Source organism: Diospyros lotus, chromosome 1, assembly GCF_014633365.1.
Source record: "Diospyros lotus cultivar Yz01 chromosome 1, ASM1463336v1, whole genome shotgun sequence".
Classification (NCBI taxonomy): domain Eukaryota; kingdom Viridiplantae; phylum Streptophyta; class Magnoliopsida; order Ericales; family Ebenaceae; genus Diospyros; species Diospyros lotus.
Genome location: NC_068338.1, coordinates 24,749,362 through 24,774,519, shown reverse-complemented (window position 1 = coordinate 24,774,519; position 25,158 = coordinate 24,749,362). Strand labels below are relative to the sequence as shown.

Below are 25,158 nucleotides of genomic sequence, written 5' to 3'. Positions count from 1 at the left end.
TTAAGACCCATATACATTCTTTAGAGGCCTTTAATTAAAAAAGAAAAATAGAATGAGATTTTGTTGAGTGGTTGGTTAAATTATTATATAAATTACAAATTTTGAGCAAAGAGCAAAAATAGAAGGGGGAGGACCAAGTCTGGTAGGTCTAACTTTATCAGTCAAACTTATCCCAACGCGTTGAACCAAGACGCTTTTATTATAATCATATAAAACTCTCTCTCTCTCTCTCTCTGTAGAAGCGTCAAATACACGTAATTGGGCGTTGATGGTTCATCCCCCCTCTTTCCAAGCAGCAACTCACTCTCCATCTATAAAAATTTCCCTTCTCCGATTCCAAAACCAAGCAACAAAGTATCCTCTCTCTCTCTCTCTCTCTCTCTCTAGATCTCGATCTCGATCTCGATCCACAACGTACTGCGTATACACAATCATGGTCAGCGCCGGCTTGGATTCGAAGCCCAAACCCAAACCGGTTGTGATTCGAGAGGTTTGGTCGGGCAATCTCGAGTCTGAATTCCAGCTCATAAGAGACCTGATCGATCGCTACCCTTACATCTCTATGGATACCGAGTTTCCCGGCGTAGTTTTCCGCCCACCCGCCTCCGCCGATCCGCACCAGAGGCGGCGCCTCCAACCTTCTGACCACTACAAGGTGCTCAAATCAAACGTCGACGCCTTGAATCTGATCCAGCTGGGGCTCACCCTCTCCGACTCCGCCGGAAACCTCCCGGACCTCGGTGCCGGCGAGAGCGGCTTCATCTGGGAGTTCAACTTCCGGGACTTCGACGTGGAGCGTGACGCCTACGCGCCAGACTCCGTGGAGCTGCTCCGCCGCCAGGGCATCGACTTCGACCGGAACCGGTCCGAGGGGGTCGACTCAGGCCGCTTCGCCGAGCTGATGATGTCGTCGGGCCTGGTCTGCAACGAGTCGGTGAGCTGGGTGACGTTTCACAGCGCGTACGACTTCGGGTACCTGGTGAAGATCCTCACGCGCCGCTGCTTGCCGGGTGGGCTGGAGGACTTCTTGGGGATTCTGAGGGTGTTTTTCGGCAACAACGTCTACGACGTGAAGCATCTGATGAGGTTCTGCCAGAGCTTGTACGGGGGGTTGGACCGGGTCGCCAGGACGCTGGAGGTGGACCGGGCGGTCGGGAAATGCCACCAGGCCGGTTCGGATAGCCTGCTGACGTGGCACGCCTTCCAGAAGATGAGAGAGATGTTCTTTGTAACGGACGGGCCGGAAAAACACGCCGGCGTCCTCTATGGATTAGAGGTTTTCTAGTTCTTGAAGTTGGAATTATTCCTTTATAATTCTTTTGGAAAAACAATAACTTGTAAATTTAAATTAAATAATTCAAAGTAAAAATATTTTCATTATTTCCTCTTCTTGGGCCAATGCAATACTTTTTATTTTTTTATTCATTCACATGGGATGTCTAAGTTTCACCTCAAATAGAGATGCAAATGAGTCGAGTTGTTTGGACTCGTCTCAATGTTTGACTCGATAAAAAGTCGTTCAAATTTGTTTATTAAGATAAATGAGATAAGTTTGAGCTTAATTTTAAAACTTGATTCGTAAACGACTGAGTTTGAACTTAATAAAGTTCAGCTCATTAGTTAGCAAATTAACTCGAATAAAAGCTCACAAACTAACTCGCTTATAGGTTAATGAGCACCTTATTAATTGATATTGGTAAAAATTATTAATTTTTATATTTTTATATATAAGATAACATCACTGAGATTATTCTATCACATGAAACTAAACAAGATATGTGATTCTTGAAAACTTTTAATGTGTTGGCATTTTGTAGGTTGATATATGTGATTTGATATATAATTATAATTACTGATTAATATTATAATTTCAAATTGTAGATTGATATTTGGAGCAGTTAATTTGAATTTGAATTGAAAATATCTTTATTGTATTGTAATTTTTATTATGATTGTATTTTGAAAATAACTAGACAAGTAATTTGATTTTTTTTATACGATAAATGATATTATGCTTATCGTAATTTGTGAAATTATTGTTACTTAATTATTATGTTGATATGATTCATATTTTCGCTATTAGTGAATACCTAGCCTAGCATTTATGTTGTATGATGATTCTCATACTACGTAGGTAAATGTGAAAGTTTGAGAATTAGTATGATGTTGAAATTGTTTTTAAGAAAAAAAATATATCCCAAATTTCTTAAATTATAACATGACCGAGAAAGTGGGGTGTTACACAGCTAATTTGAAGTTGAATTGAAAATATCTTTATTGTGCTATAATTTTCATTATGTTTCTATTTTGAAAATAACTAGACAAGTAATTTTTATTTTTATTTTGTATGATAAATAATATTATGTTTATTGTAATTTGTGAAATTATTATTATTTAATTATTATGTCGATGTTATATTTATTGATTATTAGGTAAGGTTCATTTAGATATATTTATTGATTATTAAATTGATATTTATTTTTATTATACATTAATTTATTTTTATTTTTTTTTAAATAAAACTTTGATAAATTTCAGTCCGAGCTCGAGCTCAGCTTGTCAATCAAATTGACAAGCCGAGCTAGAGCTAAGCCTGAGTCGAGCTCAAGCTCGAACCAAGCTTCTAGACTCAACTAGAACTCAAACTCGAGCTCAAGCTTGAGCCTATGATAAAATTTGTCGAGTTGAACCGAGCTAAGTGAAGCTCAGATCAACTCGACTCATTTGCACCCCTATCCCCAGGGGCGAATTACCTATCCTTCTTATACATTTCTTAAATAAATTTGAATGTGGTCACAGTCTATACACACTCAGATCTAGACATTTAACATAATCCATACGGGACTTGTCTTTCAACCTTATTGTTTGTCTTCCAGTTAAATATTGCTTTTTAGCAATAATTATGCTTTTAAGTTGTCACACTGATTTGAACTCTGATATTTCATGTGAAATTTTAAGTACTTTACCACTGTGTCATGCTCGTAGGGGCTCAATGCAATACTTGGGATGACTACCCTTGTGCGGCCCCCACCGCTCATGCCTTCAATTTCGATAGATGAGATAAATTATAAATGTGAGATTTTGTCTCACTGTACATAGTGAGGATCGAACTCATAACCCACCGATACAAACTCGACATATCACTTGCGATCGCTTGACCTATGCCCTTGGGCGGCTCAATGCAATACTTCTTATTATTCTCAGTGGTGGTTTTGGAAAGTATAGACAAAATTAGAAAAAAAAATTAAAAAAACCCATCACACTATTTTGAGTTATATAATTCAAAATATATTAATCGAGTAATATTATAGGTTATGATTGATTAGTTATATATTGCATATTTATTAAAGTAGATATTAAGTGAAGGAGATAATAACACATGATCTCTTTAATTTTATTCAATAAAGAGACCTCATATAACTAATGATAATTATCACTCTTCGTATTATTTTTATTAGTCAAAATAATGATTAAAATTCAATTTAAAGGCAAATTCAAATTAGGCCGACATGGCATGGTGTGTACGTTATACCGTTCCAACACGAAATCAACGCCTTCCAGAAAGTTGACCCGTTCGGCTTTGGTCTGCTCTAAGCTTTTGAAACGGATCTATTATTTAAAGTTGATGACATACACAGTACTTGAAAATTTTAATAACATTCTTCTATAAGATAAATTATTTAAAAACTATATTCAATTTTATAATTTCTTTAATTTTAGATCTTTTATTTCATAGATAAAAGTCTATTAAAAAATTTAAAAAGCTCAAAATAAATTTTTGGATTAAAATTTATAAAAGAATTTACACGTAAGGGTCTCTCACAACACTCAAACTAGATAATTCTAACATTCAAAAATTCCTTCGAAAAATCAACAAAAGGGATAAATAATTATCCATAAAAAATTTTAATCCTAACATGATTAAGAAGAGTCAAAAGAGACGTTATCTCTAAAAATCTTAATCTTGAACTATTTAAAATTACTCCATATCCCTCCATAAATAAACATACACTCATTTCAAAAAAAATATATCTCTAATATTGATTTCAATACAATCTTTATCATTTTCAGTGTTTTGACTTAAGTATTAGAATGTTTGCGCAGGGATCTCCCCACGCCTTCTAATCATTTTCTTTTTTACAATTTCAGGTGTCTTAACGACAACGTTTCCAATCAAATAAATTTATTATTGTATCTTAGCAATAACAATTGACGCCATATGTAGGAAGCGTCTAAAAAGCCTAAGGATACTAAAATAGTTCTTACACCATCTCAAGTCACAATTAATATACACGACAAAGAGGTCTTAATGTAGATAGCCCTCCTAATACTAATCTATGAAAATTTTAGAATCCACAAGAACACGCTCATCATGATTTTAAAATTCTAGTCACTTTTTGGTTCAAACCTAAATGTCTCCTATGCACAAATTGGGGAGCCATCGATATTATTATAAAATGACATAAAGATTTTATTCAAAATGATCAACTTTTATATAATGATGCACATGTAAACCAAGGCATGGTACTACTCAACAGTGTATTTATATTCTAACCTTAATCTATATGGGTGGCAAGTCCTAGGGAAGCATGTTCAAATTTTAAATTACAAAGCCTTATTATTTAAAACCTAGTATGGAACGTGAAATATGCTAGAGCGATCGAGGGCTCATTATTCAAAAATCTAGAATCAGAAACACACAAAGTTTGAAAATAATCTGAAATCAGAAACACAAAAAGCATGAGAATGATCTAGAATTAAACGCAAAAAGTGTGAGAATTATCCAAAATTATAAATTCGAAAAGTGTAAGAATGATCTAGTATCAGGAATAAAAACAAGTCATGATACAGTCTACTCTTTTTTACGAGAAACTCAAATGAAAATATGGGCAACAATTGTTGTGTCATAAACAAAAGTCTATTAAAAGAGTAAAAAAACTCAAAAGTCCAAAATAACTTTTTGAACTAAAAGGTGTAATTTTTTCAATACGCAGGGGTTCTGCACAATACGCAAACTAAATAATTTCAACATTTGAAAATCACTCCAAAAAATATATGAAAGGGATAAACAATTATCTATAAAGAATCATAATCCTAACATGAAAGTCAAAATAGACATTATCTGTAAAAATTTTAATCATAAACTACTTAGAATTATTCCATACCCTTCTATAAATAGACAGACACTCGTTCCAAAAAATGTATGTCTATTGATTTTAATATAATTCTTATTATTTTTAGTGTTTTAACTTAACTATCGGAGTGAATACTGAAACTTTTCTACGCCCCTCTGACTGTTCTTTTTTTTTTAAATTTAGGTGGCTTGATGATGACATTTTTAATTAAATAAATTCATTGTTGTATCTCGACAACAATAAGATTAATTTTTAATTTATTAATTATAATATTATGCTTAGATTTTTATAGTTAATTGATGACATAGTAAATCTTTATCCGCATGGCTCCCCCAACACCACCCCTTCTTCACTGGAATGGAAACGACAGCCATGGCTATCTCTTCCTGTTCTTTTTCTCCTCCTCCTCCTTCCAATCTTTTGTCTTCTTCTCGCCCCCTATTTCACGATAGTCAAAACAATGACAACCATGGCCGAACCTCTCCATCTTTTTCTTGCCTTCCTCTCTCGCACTCACCAAAAAATGATAGCAAATAGTTAAAACCAGAATGACAGCCATAATCGAAACCCCCACCAGTTTTGGCCGTGGCTGCCTCTTTTTCTCCATCCCCCAATCATCATCATAAAACCCCGTAATATACTCAAAACAAAAACCATCAAAACCCCATTTCAGATGGGTTTTCACTTCACTCTGAGCTCAGTTTCCCTCACTAATATCGGGGGTATGCACCATGAATTTCGAAGCAAAATGGAGTAGAAGAAGAAGAGACAACCATGGCCAAACGTATGGTGGTTTCGACCGTGGTTGTCGTTTTCGAACAAGTGTGAGAGAGGGAAGGGAGAAGAAAATGATGAATACTGGAAGAAGAATAAGAAAATTGGAAGAAGACGAAGAGTCAACCATGGCTGATCCCACTAATTCGAGCATAGTTATCGTTTTCTCAACAAGAGTGAGAGAATTGGAAGAAGACGAAGAGTCAACCATGGTTGATCCCACTAATTCGAGCATAGTTATCGTTTTCTCAACAAGTGTGAGAGAAAGGGAGAAGGAAGACAGAGATTGGAAGAAGAAGAAGAAGAAGAGTTCAACCATAGTTGTGGTTTCTACCGTGGAGGGGTGGGATTGACGTGACAATGACGTTCATTAATATTTGCCCACCTTACTTAAAATAGGAACTAAATGCAAAATTGAATTCTATAATTAGGGGTAAAACTAATAAAAATGTAAAACTTGAATACTTTTTAGAATAATGCTATTGGTACACCTTTGTGTACATCTTGGGTTACACAAAGATATACCAATGACAAAAATATCCCTCATGAGGCGCGTGAGGTGCATAGAGAGTCGCATGGTATTTTAGTTATAATACCCTTTGTGTAGCCCAAGATATACAAAAATGATGTACATCTAGCATGATTCTACTTTTTATGGTAACTTACCCTTCTTTTATATTGAATTTGAAAAATTCTATTTGCAACTACAATTTTTGTTCTCCACAACCAACTTAAATAAAATTTTAATTTTTTTTATTTATAATCAGAGTGATTACTTTTTACAATCATCTATATTTTAAAATTTTAAATAAAAGACAAATATGAATTTTCATCTCGAGATATTTTAAGAATATTAAAAATGAGTTGAGAAGAGCAAAAAAATATAGTTGCAAATAGAATTTTTTATTGAATTTAAAATTAACCTTAAAAAGACCAAAATACCTTTCTTCAAAATTCATAATTTACGACAAAAAAATTCTAACATTTACGAACTCCCATGATTTAAGCCAAGTCTAACACCCTCTGCGCATTGCCACATTTTGCTTTCTAGTTGTGTGGAGGAAGTGTTTTTTCGATTTAAGGTGTAGAGGGGACACTAACAGTTGAACCGAGTCAGTTCAACCAGCTCCCAATTCAACGGCCCAGGTCACTAAATAACCGGCCAATTTCTTTGCCAGCTGACATTTAGTTTTAAACTGGACCAATTTCCAGTTCGTCTGGTTGACCCAGATAACCCGCTCTTATCATTGGTCATGGTCTGCTAGACCAATTTTTATATAAAATTTCTAGTTAATTTATATATCATTTAGCAATGTTTTGCACTAGTAATTATAGAGTAAAACATGTTTAATAAGTCAGAGCAAAGCAAGTAGTTCCATAAACTTAGGTACCCCCAAATGCATTCACAAGTTCAATCAAGCTGTTCCACAAAATTCTTGGCTTTTGTAACGGACGAGAGGAGGGGTGGGGGGGAGACACAGAGCTCCCCATTTTCTTCACTTCCGCTAAAGCAAAGATGCTGTTTTAGTTTGGGAGAAATTGCAAGAAGGAAAATCCAGTCTACAACTTTAATTCTCTCAGATTTCAAGAGTCGACTAGAAGTAGGTGCCTTCTGGCGGCTGAGAGAGCTTTCGGTTGTGTGGGGCTGCCATTTCTTTCCGCAGCTGCGTCAGTATGGTTTCCATGGTGTACTCCCTTTGCCAATTCGCCAGCACCCCGAACTTCCTAGCCTCGACCTGCCAAAAGTTAAACCCAGATCTGTCATAAGTCACAACTTGCTCGTATTAGTTAAATCCTTGAGGAAAACACATATCTGCCATTTGGGATCATGTGAGTTATATAGTTCCAGAAAGCAATTTCACAGAAAGTTATTTCTCAATATCAGGTCTCAGCGAGGACTTCATTATCTTTCTAATAAAGCCTAATTGAATGTATTAACGTCCGCAGAAGGATGGAGGGGCAGATATCAGAACCTCCCCCGGAAGGTTGGGGCAGAGGTTAAATGTAAATCATCTATAAAATGGGGGCAGGATAACCCTCCTTCCCCATCAACATTGAAATATGACACCAAAAAAATATTCCTGGCCGTGCCTTATTTATTGCTATTCTTTAGTGGAAATATAAGTGGCACTAAGTTTTGAAAGGGAACAGTTCGTTTGGTTAAATTGGTTCAGGGCTTTTCTCATTAATAGGAACATTTGGCCAATTAAGCCCCAATGATGACAGATATTGGGGGTATCTTGGTCTTGGGGGATGTTGCCACCGGCAAAATGTAAGTACTAGGGTACTTGTAATTCATTCATATGCTTAAAGCCACTATTGGATGCCACATACAGCATAATAAAATAAACAATCCAACCCATATAAAGACTCAAAAGTATAAATAAAATGAACCATGCAAAGAATTTTCAAGATTACCAATCCAGTCTCAGGATTCACACAGGTCATGTTGATGCTTGAGTGGAAACGAGCACTTGGAGGCTTGTCAGGATAATCTTTGTCGCAGAACAACTTCAATTGATAAATGCGACCTTCATGTACAGACTGAAAGAATAGAACGACCAATGAGTTTAACAAAAGATTGTGTGTGCATATGTCTAAATGTAAATCATGAGCACAGCGTATAGAGAACATTCCCCAGGATTGCTGTTCTTTGCATGCAAACTGTCAGAGACAACCATATATGTCCTTTGCAGCAAACCAACGTGTTTGGTTAAATTTGTAATTTCCATAAATTGTATGAAGAATTCCTCCCTAAGAAGCACAGATACTTCTAACAATCCAACAAGGTACAACCACTATTGGACACCAACATTCCTTAGACACCACACACAAACTGACATAACGTTTTTACCATTTTGGCATTTTGAAGTCAGATTCAACCTTTAGATAGTCATGCCACATGCTGATCACAGTCACAAAAAGAAAAATGAAATTGGCAGTATTCTGGCATGTACCGTCATTCTGGACCCAGATACTGTCCTATTGTTTCTCTTTTTTTTTTTCTAGCCAACCTCACAATGAAATTTGAGGCGTTAATTGATATTTGCAGCAAACTTTGCTTCATATGAGCCATTCGATCTCATGCTGAGAAGATAATTCTCAACTACAATATAGAGAAAGAGTAACCACTGCTCTCACCATTCATACAGAACAAAAGCAGGGGAGAAAACTGGAAAGAAATAGCAGTGAAGAAAAAAGAGGGGAAAAATAAACAAGGAAGAAATAGCAGTAGGACAACAACTGTCTAAACCTAACCATTTTAAAATTCGAAAGGAGATGGACCCAAAAACTGCTCATCTGCATCAACCATGGCTGATAATCAACTTAATGCATGTCCTTTTCACCCACTGGTTATAACTATGATAGATGCCAAAAGCATCCAGTTACGTTGTTCTACATTTTTATAATTGTAGCTTGAGATTTTAGTGGATGGGCGTTTAAATCTATTAGTAAAGTGACTGATAGGATATCGGATTCTATATCAGAATTACAGATCTTTCACAAAAGTCACAAAAGATTTCATCTTCAGTGAATGGGCACGCCCACTAACTGTTACCAAAGGAGTATTGACTAATGTAGAATGAATTATAAGACAGGTCACCGCAACAGTCATCTTAACAAATAATGAAACATGTACATGACAGCCCATTAGCATTAAATCTTAATGAACATTGGAAACTAGCCATTTCAACTTAAAAATGCTCTAATGAAGGAATTCTCTGAACTTGAAGATATAGTCTGGATGTGATGGTCTGAACTTGAAGATATCTTCCAAAAAAATAGACCATCAGAGGATTTATAAATCTGAGTATCTGATTAAAAATATAAAATGGTAATAAAAACATAGCTTCCAAGATAATGAAGCAACAATTATATTATTAGACAACAGACAAAAATAACTTAATGATACACCCATCCAGACTATCACATCCCCTTATTTCACATCGTTTCTCACTACTGTGACTGTTTGTTGGACTAACAGTTGCACTCTAACAGTTACATTAGTCAAACCTGAAATGAATATATGCCACACTATTACTGCTACACCATGTGATATGAGACTATTGTTGAACTGTATGAATACATTGGAAATATTTTGAAATGACATCATTTTTATTGTATACATATAAAAAAAACAATATTCTGGATATGATCTATTACATGCAGAATATCAATCACTGAGCTATGAGTTCACCACTCTGCCTAAGATGCCTATGATCAGATGCCTTAATTGCACTAGGTGATATTGACAACATCACCTACACCGGTTGTGGCTCACTGATTATCACCAATTATCTTATATGCATAACTATATCTTCCTTTAAGGCTTTTATATCACATTTCAATTATTTCATGCCTAAGATCTTTTCAAGTTTCCTTTCCTCTTATTTTGCTATAAACTTCTTCTACTCCAGCCACCTCCTCACAGGTATATCAATTGATTGTAATCTGCATGTCCAAACTATCCTAAATGTATCTTACACATCTTATCTTTATTAAGTGCCACTTCAACCTCATTTTGAATTCTACCTTTGTTTTTGGATATAGCAACACGTCCAATATAATATCTTAGTTATACTTTTATTTTCCAGATGCTGGTACTTTCCTACCAAATATTCCATGACATACAACAAAGTTGGTCGATCATCAAACCATTTGGTAAAACATTTTTTAAGGCTTTGTTCGTTTCAAATGTAAAATATTTTACCCTGGAAAATAATTTACATACAAAAATATTTTACACAAAATATTATTTTTCATTTTATCTTCAAGTGTAAGTTTACATGTGAAAATGTTTCCAAAAGAATAATTTCCATTATTCAGCATAAAGAAAATAGTTTTTTAAAAAATTAAGCTATATGTATATATGTACGCATATATATGTACGTGTGTATATATATGTATATATGTACCTATATGTGTGTTTTAATTATGCACCAGGAAACAACTTACAAAAATTGAATTAATGCCATTTTTCCCCCTTTATAAAAATATTTTCCATACTTTTTGTCACCCAAACACCAGAAAATAGGTAAAACATTTTCTCAAAATATGTTTTACCTTGAATTCTGTTGCGTTTCCATATTGTACTTGTTGGTTTCACCATGTCAACTAAGTGATGGAACACAACTATATCAATTATCTTCATTCACCATCATCTCATGAAATTTCTCCATATGAAGATGGTGTTGAAACTTCATTTCATCATTACTTTGCTAGGGGATATTATCTACTGTCAGTCCCAAACCCGGATAGAGGAGGAGGGTTGCGTTAGGTAGCCGACAGCCAGCGTAAAACCTAGTCGGATCCAAATATAAATTCTAGACAAACTATCTGTTAGGATGTAACCCACATAAAAGTCTAGAATTCATGTAGCCAACCCCACATAGTGGGATAACGGTATGTTTTACCTTGAATGAAATGGAACCTTGGTTTAAAATATTTTACAATCAAATAAAATGCCAAAAGCACTTTTTAAGCTTAATCACCCTATCTTGATTCTATTAGTAACATACTCAATAATCTTCCATCTTTTTGAGTAGTTGAACAGAGATATATAAACTGATTTTGTTAGAATAACTAGTTTTTGAAGTCTCACCAAAACATCACCCGTACTTTTATTCTTACTAAACTTAAATTTAAATATTTTTCTTTCAACCTACTTAACTTAAAATCTCTGAATTTTATGATATCCCTCTATAGTTCTAATTCAAGCTTAATATTCATTATTTCTTTCACCTCACTTACCAGAATAATATCATCTGCAGATAACATATACCAAGGTCATTCTTTTTGGATGTGCTCAATGAGTGCATTCATAATAAGAGCAGAGCGATGAAGGATCAATACAAATTCTTGATATGATCCCAATTGTAATTGGACTAGTCTCAATTTCTCAATATCTCCCCCATAGATCCCAACACCCATTGTTGCTCTGTGATACATGTCTTTAATAACTACATATAAGCAATCCAAACTCATTTCTTCTCTAAAATATTCTACAAGGATTCTCTAGGAACTTTGTTATAGGTTTTTTCCAAGTATATAAATCCTTTTATATATCTATAGAGCCTTCCATTAGACGTCTCAAGAAGTAGATAGCTTTCGTTGTTGACCTACTAGGCAAGAAACCAAATTGGTTTTCAAAGCCATTGATATCTCATCTTCACCTTTGCTCAATCACACACTACCAAAGTTTCATAATATGGATCATTCGCTTGATCCTTTTATGGTTTTCACCAATTTAAATATCTCATTTATTCTTGTAAATGCATACTAGAGTGTTCTTTCTCCACTTATAAGGCATTCTCTTCAATTTAAGGGTCACGTGTTGACTTAGAGAATGAGGAGGTGGGATCAAGCAGTAGGTGCAGGAATGTAGCTCAAGATTAAACAAAATGGGAGGCACTTTTTGGTCAGTCTGTGTTGGGTTGTTTGGCAAAGGAATCAATTAGCTCGGGAAAGTCAAACATGTATAGACCTTTAAGTGATGGATCAGGTTGGCTGTAATTGTTCATCCCCATATTTGGTGCCTCCTTTCTAGTTTTGCAGCCAAACATAGTTAACATAGTTATCAAAGGCAAACCTGAGGGGCACCTAGGCATGAAGCCCCTGTGCACCTCAGCATTGATGAGTCACAGCACCCTTCAAAAGGCACTGAGAAGGAACGTGCTTCATGCTAAGTCACGAGGCGCATGCATCATGCACCTTGTGCAGAAAGACTTTAAACCTGTGGGTCTTTTCCCTTTTTGGGATGTCAGAGCTCTTTTGCTCAATTTGACATTGTATTATTAGTTTCTTGTTTATATGAATGCATAAACTTGTAGATAGGAAAAAGGCAAGGCAGCCAGTGGTCGCTGGAGCTCTCATGCTCCAGCAGTAATACGAGAGTGAGTCTCACACACCAACATAAAGGTGGCATGTGAGACTCTGCATTGGCCACCTGCTTTCTTTCTCAGGGTCACCGGAGGCTGGTGAACATCATCCAACAACCTATTTTGTATTTGCTATTGGTTTGTGTTGTTTTACATAAAGATTTGTCTGTGGTACTACAGGGCGTGAGACTTGTTTTGTTTTCTGTTTCAATTTCTATTCGATTTTTTCTGTTTCTTTTCAGTTTCAACTAATTTATATGCAAGTTTTAAACTGAAAACATGTTCAGTTTCAATTCAACTAATTTCTTTCTTCTTCTTTTTTTTCTTGTTTCTTTTTATATACAAGTATTTTCTCTTTACAATGTTAAATTGAAAATAATATTACATAAGTATTTTATACATATATTTTTTATATATATGTGCCTCATGCTTGAAGCTAGCACTTCGCCTTGTGCCTTGCACTTTTAACAACTATGCTAGTTAACCCTCTTTTAAAGACAAGGACCCCAAGGTTGGTCCTGATTCCTGATGGGTCAGTAGAACATAGCAAACATGGGAAGTTTGGGGAGACCTTGCTAGTTTGGAATAAAACCATTCTTAGGCTGGATTTTTTTTCCACCTAAGACATGCCAATTGTGGAAGGATCTAATGAGACTACAGTGTAAGCACTGAAATCCATGTAAGAATAAATATGTAGAAATCAACATGTATAGCAGCAAATCCATATAGGAATAGGTATATAGTGCGCTAAATCCATTTACAAATATGTATACATTAGACTAAATTCATATAAAAATAGGTTTATACAATGCCAAACCATGTAGAAATAGTAATATGTTATGCGAAATCAATGTAGGTATAGGCTCTATAAACATAGGAATATACTATGCCCCAAGAAGCATGAACACTTCCAAAGGGCTTCCGTACCAGTGCTGCTAGCATGTCGACACTCAAACACACCCACGTGACATGTTTGACACCTAAATTTTTAGAAAAAGGACACAGGAGGGGACACAAATCTCCTATGCAGACACTTCAAAGACATTAAAAGTTTTAGTTTACTCTTCAATTTTCTGAGTTGGCAATTGCATGACTCTTCGGATGTTCCATGTTTTCATCACATGACTGTTAAGTTTCCATACTCTTCACACTTGTATCCTCTTTGCCTTTGAACATCAATTGGATTTCGACACGCTTGTATCCTCTTCAATTTGCATTTATTTATTTCCTACCTCTAGTCTTTATTTTCTTTGAATCCTAAATACCTGTTTTGGACCTTTTGGTGTTCCAATTAGAAATATTCCTGTGAGTAATGCTTGTGAGTTGGTTGCTAATTAGATTAGAAATATTCATTTGGAACTTCGAATTAGGAATATTCATTATGAGTTCAAAATATAGTTTTGATACTACTTTATTATATCATTAAAAATATAAAAAAAATATTTTATTAATTAACAAATCTGATTCAAGGCCAATGTCTACAATATAGACAAGGGTTTTCCAAATACAAAATCTATCATATCCATAATCTTGATAATGAGGTACGTAATCCAATTAATGCAAATAAAATTTCATACATCATGCAACAAAACCATAACAATCTCATTCATATTATGCTTATAAGCAGTTTAAAAAGAGTTGAAAAAGTTTTCAGTAGAAGTGAAATTTCCAATTATATAATCATATGAACAAGAATTTATTCATGCATGAAGATAGGAAAAAAATCATGACATAATATAAATTGTATACTCACTGCTAGATGTGCCTTACTTGCACGTTACTTTCTATTAATCCTCCCTTCCTCCCCTCCCTCACTATATGAATATATATATATATATACATACATACATTTATATACGCCTACACCTACATGGATTTGGCAGTCTACGAAGCACAGGCACAAACACGAGGGCATAGGACAGGGAGACAGGAACATGCCATTTTTCAAAAAAGTAGGGCAAGGCACAATTAAGAATAATCTTGACCCCAAATTAAAAGGAATGTTGGTAACCTTATATGTCAACCAACACTAGTGGATCAGTTATATACTTTAATGCAACCAATCAGAGAGCAATAATATGTTGGCATCGAAAATGATCTCGCGCCTGTTTCTCCTTCCAACGCGGCTCTCAGATCTCGCAGCATATTTTCTGAATCTTGTGCATTGCATAGATCTCACATTGTCGTTGCATCGCCGACCTATCAGCATCATTGCCATCATCGCCTCCTTCCTCGCGGCCTTCTTCTACAGCAACGCCCCCTTGCGCCCTCAGATAAATTACATTTGTAACAAGCTTAACACATATTATATATATGTTCCACCTTGAGGGGGAGTATGAGATTTAACTTATGTGATGGCTTATGTCATGACCCATTTAGAATTTGTATATATATAGGTGTACAATCTATATGTTTGATGAGGAATGAAATTTCCTCCAACTAAAGTTTCTCTCTCTCAAGTTATTTGATTTAACACATAAAAACCCATGCATTTGCTTGTACCAATCCTGTTATGATAAATGTTTTCTGTTCAAATTGGAAAATACTTAGGTACACCCAGTCAATGTTATTAAAGGCATGCCTAGGGTCACCTTTGGCACCTGAAATGCTCCCAGGTGGGCGTAGACTAAGATGATTTTTAAATTATTTAAAATGCATAATTAGTTCATCTTAATTAGGATTTAAAACCTATAAATAGTTTAAGATTTAATTTAACTCGACTTAAAGACACTTAAATTGCATCTTTTTGCATTTTTTATCGTTCTTTTCATTATACATATAAATATATACCAACAATAGATTTTAAAATTTTTTACAAAATTTTTAACTTTTGTGATGCTTATATGTAGGTTACTAAAATATGATGAGATGTGTTTTAATAAAATTTATAGATATGTAACTTGTTTTAATATTTTTTTTAATTAGTATACCTCAAATTTTTTAATTTTCTTGATAACATACTTGTGAATATGTTATAAAGAATTAAGACTTATTTTATACCTTATTCTACAACTAGAATATATATATATATTTTTTCTTTTTTAAGTCAACATGAGCCTAGCATCCACCAGGCAGTGCGCCTTGCGTTACGCCTCAAGCTCCAACACCCTTTGTGCCTTAATGAGCCTTGGGCCTTTAATAACACTACACCTAATGCATGAACTCACTCATACACCAAACAGTTAGGATTGCACCATGTCATACATCACTTCCAGATTTGGCTAATTCTTATTTTACTTTATTTTTGTGTTTGGCCAAATCCAAAATTGTTTGATGACATGGCAAAACCCTAACCATCTAGTGTATGGGTGGGCCCATACATGGATACACCGAGTGTACCTAAGTAATTTCCATTCAAATCATTGATAATATTATATATATATATATATATCCTTTGGTAGGTACCATGTTTTTTCATGTGGGCAACAATTACGTTATTTCTTTTTGAAAATTCTTAGAGGTCAGCAGCTGACCATCAACTCCATTATTTACAAGCAGGATTGTACAATGCATCGAACGTGATTTATTTTAATATGCTTGAGATTATTCGTGCATGTTTATTGTTAACAACGGAAAACGATTATAATGGCATATTAGATAATGGGCCCTCTTTTCAAGTCATGACACACAGGTTCCTTCAAAGTTTTGCTAATGAAGGAGATTTGATGAAGTAGGGGGTAAAGATGCAACTACCATGTATTCAAATCTAACTACATGGCAATTAGTTATTGAATTGTGATACCACGTCAACATCTCCCTCCTTTCTAACTGATTTCTTACTAATCCAAAAAAAAAAAAAGTTTCTCATCTTTTCTTGGACTTGGTAAATATGTATTTTAAATGGAAATAGGTATGACTAGAGATGGTTGGAGATCTAGAATTCATGTAGCCAACCCCACCCATAGTGATTAAAGCTTGTGATTGTTGTTGGTGGAGATGGTACGTATGTATTTTCAAGCATCTCATACAAATCCTTGTGTTGGACACACATTCTAATACCACTTTGCAGTAACAATTTTCCCAATTTTCTCAAATAACCATTTTTGGCAATGTGTTATGTTCATCATACTTCTAACAAATGCAGAACCAATGATACCAAAAGAAGCCAATACCTATGCAACATTGTAAATATTAACAAGAACTTCTGAATTATGTTCCAAACAATCACCATCAAATTTAAGATGTCATTATAGGAACATGTGAGGCATACTCATAGATGGAACAGTCAAATAAAATTAAGATAAGAGAAGGGTTATTTTCAAGGGATATTTACGTTGTGAGGACCAATTATAGTGCCGGTCCATGAGCGCATCAAAATATCATCACCATCATCCATGCCATAGCTAACAGAACCATCCCCAATACCTTTCTCTCCACGTTCAAGTTCTTCCAGTAACCTGAAGTTTCGGGGAACTGCAGAGCATCAACAAAGTTTTAGAATCTCACCAACAGAGAAAGTTGTTCATTACACACAACATGACATACTGAAATCTTGCACATCCAGTTAATTCAGCAAATCTGTAAAGTTAAGGTCATCTCAACCTGACGAATTCCCTTTATATGAATTTAATCTTGCAATCCCAGTAAATTTGCAAGGTCTGAAACGCTGAAAAGCTTTCTAAAGGACTTGAAGCAAAGGGAAGCTGAAATGAGACACCCTCTAAAACAATGCAAGGTCTGCAAAGGGATGCTTTTGGAAAATATTCACAGAAAAACATGAGGAAAGTTGCATTGTGAACAAGAGGAGGTAGTTCTATGAACAGAGGAAGAGGATGTGGCAGATCTAGTGCTAGGAGAATATACTGTCAATTATGTGAAAAACCTGAACACTTTGTTGATAAGTGTTATCATAGGTTTGACAGAAATTTCCAAAGATTTCCTAGCCAGAATTTTGGACGACCTGGTAGTGTGTCACAGTCTGATCCACAGCATATCTTACTGTACCAAGTGATTCAAATGAGGTTCTTCTGAGTGAAGTAGGTTCTATTCAAGGGGCTCATTATGGCAATCCTCCTCACACCTCAGAAACTCAGCCTCAGCTTCTTTGCCTTCCTATAATGGAGATCCTTCATGGTTTGTTGACTCTGGAGCAACAAATGACATAACTTCCATCTTAATAACCTGTCTTTGCATTCTCCATACCATGGTGTTGACAAAGTGAAATGGTAAGAAACTTCCTATTTCCAATATTGGTCTTAGTCAACTCTATACTCAAACAAATCCTACTTCTATCATTTCTTTCTCAAATGTTCTTCATGTTCCTCATATGAAGAAAAATATTATTAGTGTGTCCCAGCTTACAAAAGATAACAATATTATTGCTGAATTTCATTCTAATTCTTGTTTGATTAAGGACAAGGATACAGGACTGGTACTACTCCGAGGACTCCTTAAAGATGGCCTTTATCAACTGTCTCCAGCATTTGATCATGCTATGTCCAGGTCATCTTCATCAATCAAGCCCAAGGCTTATGCTACAAGTGTTTCTTCTTTGAATTCAAAGTCAAATAAATGTAAAAGACAACTTTCATTTTGTCATGAACTGTCTTCAAATGCAAATGTAGCCCAAAATAAAACCGCATGTCAACAGTGGCATGCAAGATTAGGGCATTCTTCTTTTCATGTATTGCAATCAGTTTTGAATAAAATTCATATTTTTCACGATCCCAAGGGCTGTTCTGTATTTTCCTTTACATTTTAAACTTCCAGTCGTAGAATTGGAGGGAGATAACCGATTTTGTTAGTAGCTTTTACCATAAAACCCTCAGGTTGCATGTAACCCACGAGAAACAGCCTATGTAAGGCTCTTAAGCGGGAGGATGGGAATTCATTGTGGAATGAGAATTGAATTCTTTCCCTCTACTTTTCTCTCTCTAAATTCCTCTCTCATTTTCCCTCCTAAATTCTCTATTTTATCTCTCTCTCTTTCTCTTCTTAAATAGTTGAATTCAAGCCTCTTCTTCGAGGCTTGACAATATTCCTTGTTCTAGTTCTTCTCTCTCTTTTGTGACTCTTGTAAAATTGAAAAATTGCATCAACTTCCTGTTTCCAATTGTAAAATCACAGCAAAGAAACCATTGGAATTAGTTTACTCTGATTTGTGGGGTCCATCTCCTATTGTTTCTACAGAAGGATATAGGTATTATATCATCTTTGTTGATGCTTATACTAGATACATATTGCTATATCCATTGATGCCTTGTTTACCTTTATAACCTTTCATAAATTTGCTGAATTACAAAATCAATCCAAACTTAAAATCTTACAATCTGATAATAGTGGAGAATTTCAAAGCCTTTTTGCCCTATCTTCGTGATCATGGCTTTAACCTCGTTTAACATGTCCTCATACACACCAATAGAATGGTGTTGTTGAAAGAAAACATAGACATATTGCTAAGATGGGTCTTACTTTACTAGCCCATGCTCATATGCCATCGCAATTTTAGGTAGAAGCATTTCAAACTGCTGTCTACATTGTTAATTTGTTACCAGCCTCTCCTCTCAATTTTAACTCACCTTATGAATTGCTTTACCACAAGCAACCCAATTACTTGTTTCTTCAACCCTTTGGTTGTGCCTATTTCCCTTAACAAGCACAAATTTGATTTTCACTCAACCAAATGTGTGTTTCTTGGATATAGTCATGTTCAAGCCAATTACAAGCATTTACATCCATCAAGCAAAGTTTATGTTTCTAGGCATGTTCAATTTAACCCTGATGAATTTCTTTTCCCACCTTGTTTTCATCTTCTTCTTGCTCCTCTACGTCTAAGTCTGCTTCTAATAGTTCTTCCATGCTGTTTCTTCATTCCATTCCTTCTTTCTCTCCTTATTCTTCCACTCCTTGGGTAGTACAGTCTTCCATTCCTTCCTCATCCTCTTCTTCTGCTAAAACTTCTTCTTCTAACCCTTCTTTGGCCCCTGTTTCTTCTCATCAGTCCATACTCAATGTCTTATCTAAGCCTACAACTTCTCCAGCTCCTTCTATTCATCCCATAATCACCAAGTCTAAATCCAAACAGCTTGTTACTACTTCTCCTCATGTCTTAGTGAGTACCCTAGAGCCTACTTTAGTTCATGATGCTCTCTTAGATTCTCAGTGGGTTAAAGCTATGCAAGAAGAGTTTTTTGCATTACAGCATAATAACATATGGGGTCTTGTTCCTTTCTCATCTAATATGAATCTTATTGGCTACAAATGGGTATTTCGTGTCGAGTATAATCCTGATGGATCTATTCTCAAGTATAAAGCCAGGTTAGTGTCTAAGGGATTCTTTCAAACCCCTAGTATTGACTATGCTGAAACATTTAGTCCAGTGGTTAAGACACCTACTATTCGGGTCTTATTCTCTTTGGTTGTTATTTTTGGGTGGGATATTTAACAAGTTGATGTGAATAATGCCTTTGTCAATGGGGACTTGACTGAAACTGTATACATGTTACAGCATGAAGGATTCGTTAGTTCTCAATTTCCTTCTCATGTTTGTAGATTGAAAAAGTCATTGTATGGTCTTAAGCAGGCTCCTCGAGCTTGGTGCACAAAATTAAGAACTGCCTTACAAGGTTGGTGTTTTATAAGAGCAGTTTTTTATGCTTCTCTCTTTATCAAGAAGACATCTCACTATGTTTTGTTCATCCTTGTTTATGTGGATGGCATCCTTGTTACTGGTTCTGATTCTAAAGTTCTTCATTCTTTTATTTGAGATCGAGACACTCATTTTGCTCTCAAAACTCTAGGATCAGTGAATTACTTCCTAGGGTTTGAAGCTCATAGAGACAGCAGTCTTACTCAGTCCAAGTATACCATAGATCTGTTGAAAAAGGCAGCAATGCAAGATTGCAAGCCTTGTGTTACACCAGTTAATCTGGGAATTTCTTTGACAAATGATGGTGAATCATTTTCTAATCCGTCTCATTGTAGAACTATTATTGGTTCCCTTCAATATCTAACATATACCAAAATATTGCTTTTATGGTGAATAAGCTAAGTCAGTTTCTGTCTTCACCAAAACATCAACATTGGTTGGTTTGCAAGAGGTTTCTTCGTTATCTTAAGGGTACCATTGGTCTGGGTTTATGGTTCACTTTTTCTCCTGATGATCTGTCTCTAACAGTTTATGTTGATGCTCATCATGCTGGTTGTAAAGTTAAAAGAAAGTCTACCAGTGAGTTATGTGTGTTTCTTGGCAAAAATATGTTGGTCTAGGGTTCAAGGAAACAATATGTGGTAGCTAGGTCTGTTGGAGAAGCTGAGTATAGGGCTATTGCTAGGGTGTCACTGAAATTTTGTGGTTGAAGTCATTGTTTTATGAATTAGGCTATCCATGTTGTTATATCTAGGGTTGTTGGAACTAATTTCTTGGACATAAATTCTACCACACTTACTCTCACACACTCACGGATTTGATCTAAGGAACAGATTTAATAGAATCAACAGAAAATAAAACCGAAAACAGAATTAAACCAAACAAGAAACACAAACCACACATCCACAAGAACATCAAGATTATACTGGTTCATGCCATGTGAATGACACTACATCCAGCCTCTAAGATCCTCCCGAGAGCAGTCTTTATTTCCAGAAATCGATCAATACAATAATGGCCCTTCTCTCCCTTCTATTCCCGAGCGCCCCAATTGTTTTCCCCCAAGATTACAAAGCTAACAGCCCTAGCCTTTTTCTCAGAAACAATCAAGACACTCGTTACAAACAGAAAAATGAAAACTCTCTCTTCATTTGCTACCCCTTGCCCTCTATTTATAATAGTAGGTGGATATCCCAATGAATATTATTAGATATTTACAGTTTAACCCCCCCTATTTCCATTAATTACAGTTTGGGATATAAACTTCTATCTAATTCTTCAATGGCCCTCTAGCACACTGCCATCACTCACTGCTTTCACTTTTCTTCTTCTTATACCATATACTCGAGACAATATTTCAACACATGTACCAAAATCCCAGTTATATGGAATGATAATCCAGCAGCAAAAAGTATAGCTGAAAATCCTGTGTTTCATTCAAGTACTAAACATATTGAGATTAATGTTCACTTTGTTTGAGAGAAGGTTGAGAATGGTGAAGTTGAAATCAGATATGTTCCTAGTCCTACTCTCTATCAAGTTGCTGATATCTTTACTAAGGGATTACCACGAGATAGATTTCTGTTTCTATGTAATAAATTTGGCCTTAAGCTGTCACCTATATCTCATGGCCCTCCTGCTATTTCAGACAAGCTACTTCTCAAGTCCTCTTCTGCTATGGAGTCTGATTTGAGGGGAAATGTGGAAGGAAAATAATTTTGTTATGTGTAATTCCTTGTTGTGCTACAGTTAGAGTTGCTTTTAAGCAGTGTTCTAAAAAGCGCTAGACGCTAGTCGGGCGCCAAGCTGGGGCCTAGGCGGAGCCTAGAAAACTGTTATTTTTTTTTATTTTTTAAATTTTATAATGTAATTTGATGTTATTTTTAATTAAATCAAAGTTGAAAAGCATTAATAATGCAACATAAACCAATAATAAAAACATCAATATACTATAAGCAAGTAGCAGATTTTTTGCAAATATTATAGAATATATATAATTAATAATAAAAATTAAATATAAATCTAATAATTATATATAAATAGAAAAGAAAATGAAATAAAATAAAAAATAAAAAACAAACCAGAAACGCAGCAAAAACGCACAACCCACACACACAGAGAGAGAGAGAGAGAGGTTACGAGTAGACGGAGATGGAGCTTGCCGCGACGGAGATGGAGCTCGACGGCGAGGACGGGGGCGGGGGCGACGACGCTGAGGCAACGAGGATGAGGAGGACGCGACAGATAAGAGGCGATGACGATGAAGCTTGGCGGCGAGGATGGAGCTGGACGCAGCAACGACGATGAGCTACTGGCGGGCCGATGAAGCTTGGCGACGTTGAGGCAGCAGCGTTGAGGTGAGAAGAGAGTGAAGAGGGGGAGACGCTAACAGGTTCGATTTATGATTTAGCAAAAAAAGCCCTAAAAAGCCCTAGGCGTGCTGGCCGACTAGGCGCCGCCTGGGCCGCCTGGGCGCCCAAGCCGGACGTTTACTCGGGCCGGCGCCTAGGAGGCCCGACTAGAGCAATTTCGGGGCGGCCAGCGGCCGCCTAGCGCCTAGGCGGGCGCCTAGCCCGATTTTTAGAACACTGCTTTTAAGTTGGTTTAATTCTGTTGAAGGTTGTTGTAATTCGTTATGAAAGTTGTATTTGTTAGTTAGATGGTTATAACTTGCTGCAACTTGCAAGTTTCCGTTATCAAGGGTAGCTGAATATAAATACTCAGCTAACCCTTTATTTCTGTAATTTTGAGAATAGATTGCATTCTTTCACCGTAAATCTTCTTTCTCCTCTCTCGTATTCTCTTTCCATTCCTTTTATCACCTTGAAGCTCTTGCTTCAGAAATCTCAGACAAAATATCAGTGTTCTCAAGGAAATGCTTGGTTCCTGAGGATCCTTTTCTGCCCAAAAAATCTCTACAGATGTTTACCTCTTCTACTGTACTCTTCGATGCCAGAGCAATGTGCAAGTAATCTAGTAGCTTTGCTTCCTACCCAACATTAGTCAATATTCACCCTCTGTAATGTCCGACAGTGCAATTAATAATTCAAAAAAATAATGAAAGGATCTCTCGTTTTTGCAACAACTGAGGTATAAAATGTTGATCAAGATGCTACAAACAAATTTTACTTAGAATATAACAACTTCATCAGAAATCAACAAAAAAAAAAAAAAAAACATATACATATATATATATATATTCATCCTTGTAAATAAATTTGAAAAAAAAAATAACCACAGAGATAAACACATTAATACAAGCGAACCCACACACCCAGAATCAAATACAAATCCCCAATTAAAAAATTCTTCGTGCAATCGAAGGGTAAGCAACGCAAAACTCACAATCCTACATTTTGCACACACACATTTGTATTAAGCGCTTAAAATGGAGCAAGTTCTTACCCACGACGGAGGATCCTCCTGAACCTATTGCCATCGATTCTGAGAAGGTTTCCGAGCAAGGAACGCGATGATCGAATCAAACTCGACAGCTCAAAGAAATTCGAGAAAGGAGCGGAAGGAGACGAGGCGACGACCCAACAACAAGCAAGAAAGGAATTGGTAGGATTAGCCGACTAGGGCCATGCCAAATGATAAATTATACGACCCCAAAACTATTTCTCGTTCTCGCTTAACCCCCTTTTAATATAAAATACTTTCCTTAAAACACCCTCATTTTTTAATGTTATTGCAACTTCTTTTTTGTGGTCCATCCGTTCTTTCTTATCATCCCAACTTTTTATAATTCAAATATCTATTTTTTTTAATAAGAGAGAAAATTAGGTGACAAAAAGACACAAAATCATTATATACTATTTTGATGGAATCTTCTTGTCTACTTGTAAAAGAAAGATAGGATATTTTGACTTTAGGGTCAAATTAGTCATCTTACTTTTAAGATCACTAAATAAATTTTTATTTTTTTAAAATCGCATAAACTCTTACAATAAATATTGTCTAAATATCTTCCAATAATATTTATATTTTATTAATAAAAATAAAATTATTTAAAAATAAACATTAATCGAAGCTCTAAATGACATCACACGCATATATTATGTTATTAAGGTTCTTTGATAACGAGTGACTCTATAAATATAATTCTTGGGATGTAATTGCAATTGAATGTTTGATTTTGGCTCAATCTTGAGTTTTATTTCGGTTATTAGTTAGGATTATTATTTTTAGGCTTTAGTTATCTTTGACCTTGAGTATGAAAATACGAAAGTTTATTTAGTCATTTTGAAAATAGAATGGTCAATTTTGTAACAAATTTAAATGTAATATAGCTAATTTGATTTTTTTAAGAGTATAAAGCCCAAATATCCACCCTCACCTTAATTGGATGATAATTAGATATGCAAAGTAAGTTAGGCCATATGGCCCTTTTTTTTTTTGCACGATTTTATATAATGTATTAAAATTTACGCATTGAATAATATTTCAAAATATTTTATTAATTATATAAAAATATTAAGAATAAAAGAATTACAAGTATAATATACAAAAAACCTAAATTGTTTTGCATTGCATAACTATATATATACGTAACTAATATATTGTTATTCTATCAAATTTTAACAAATGAAAGTTTACATTTGTAACAAGTAGCAACTACCAAGTAACAATGCTGATACAAAAACAAAATAACAAGTTACAACATATGTTTTGATCTATTATGAACTCGTCTCTCTAGGATTTATACCTCAAGAATGAAGCATTGCTATTATTGACCCAAGGTTTCAATAAGCTTCGCCATTAACAACATCCATTAGGTTTA

General features: G+C 35.2%; 2 protein-coding genes across 2 annotated transcripts; one reads left to right on the top strand and one right to left on the bottom strand.

Moving 5' to 3' along the window:
* Positions 1-282: 282 nt before the first annotated feature.
* On the top strand, positions 283-1,380 carry LOC127796057 (probable CCR4-associated factor 1 homolog 11). Its single transcript, XM_052328112.1, has one exon. The coding sequence runs from the start codon at positions 434-436 to the stop codon at positions 1,283-1,285; it is 852 nt and encodes a 283-aa protein (XP_052184072.1). The 5' UTR covers positions 283-433; the 3' UTR covers positions 1,286-1,380.
* A 5,899-nt stretch (positions 1,381-7,279) lies between these two features.
* Positions 7,280-23,993, bottom strand: LOC127812631 (ubiquitin-conjugating enzyme E2 variant 1C-like). Its single transcript, XM_052353096.1, has 4 exons — positions 23,781-23,993; positions 17,061-17,200; positions 8,328-8,453; positions 7,280-7,645 (listed from the first exon to the last, which is right to left on the bottom strand). Exons 1-4 carry the CDS (start codon positions 23,812-23,814, stop codon positions 7,505-7,507), a joined length of 441 nt encoding a protein of 146 aa, XP_052209056.1. The 5' UTR covers positions 23,815-23,993; the 3' UTR covers positions 7,280-7,504.
* Positions 23,994-25,158: the final 1,165 nt, after the last annotated feature.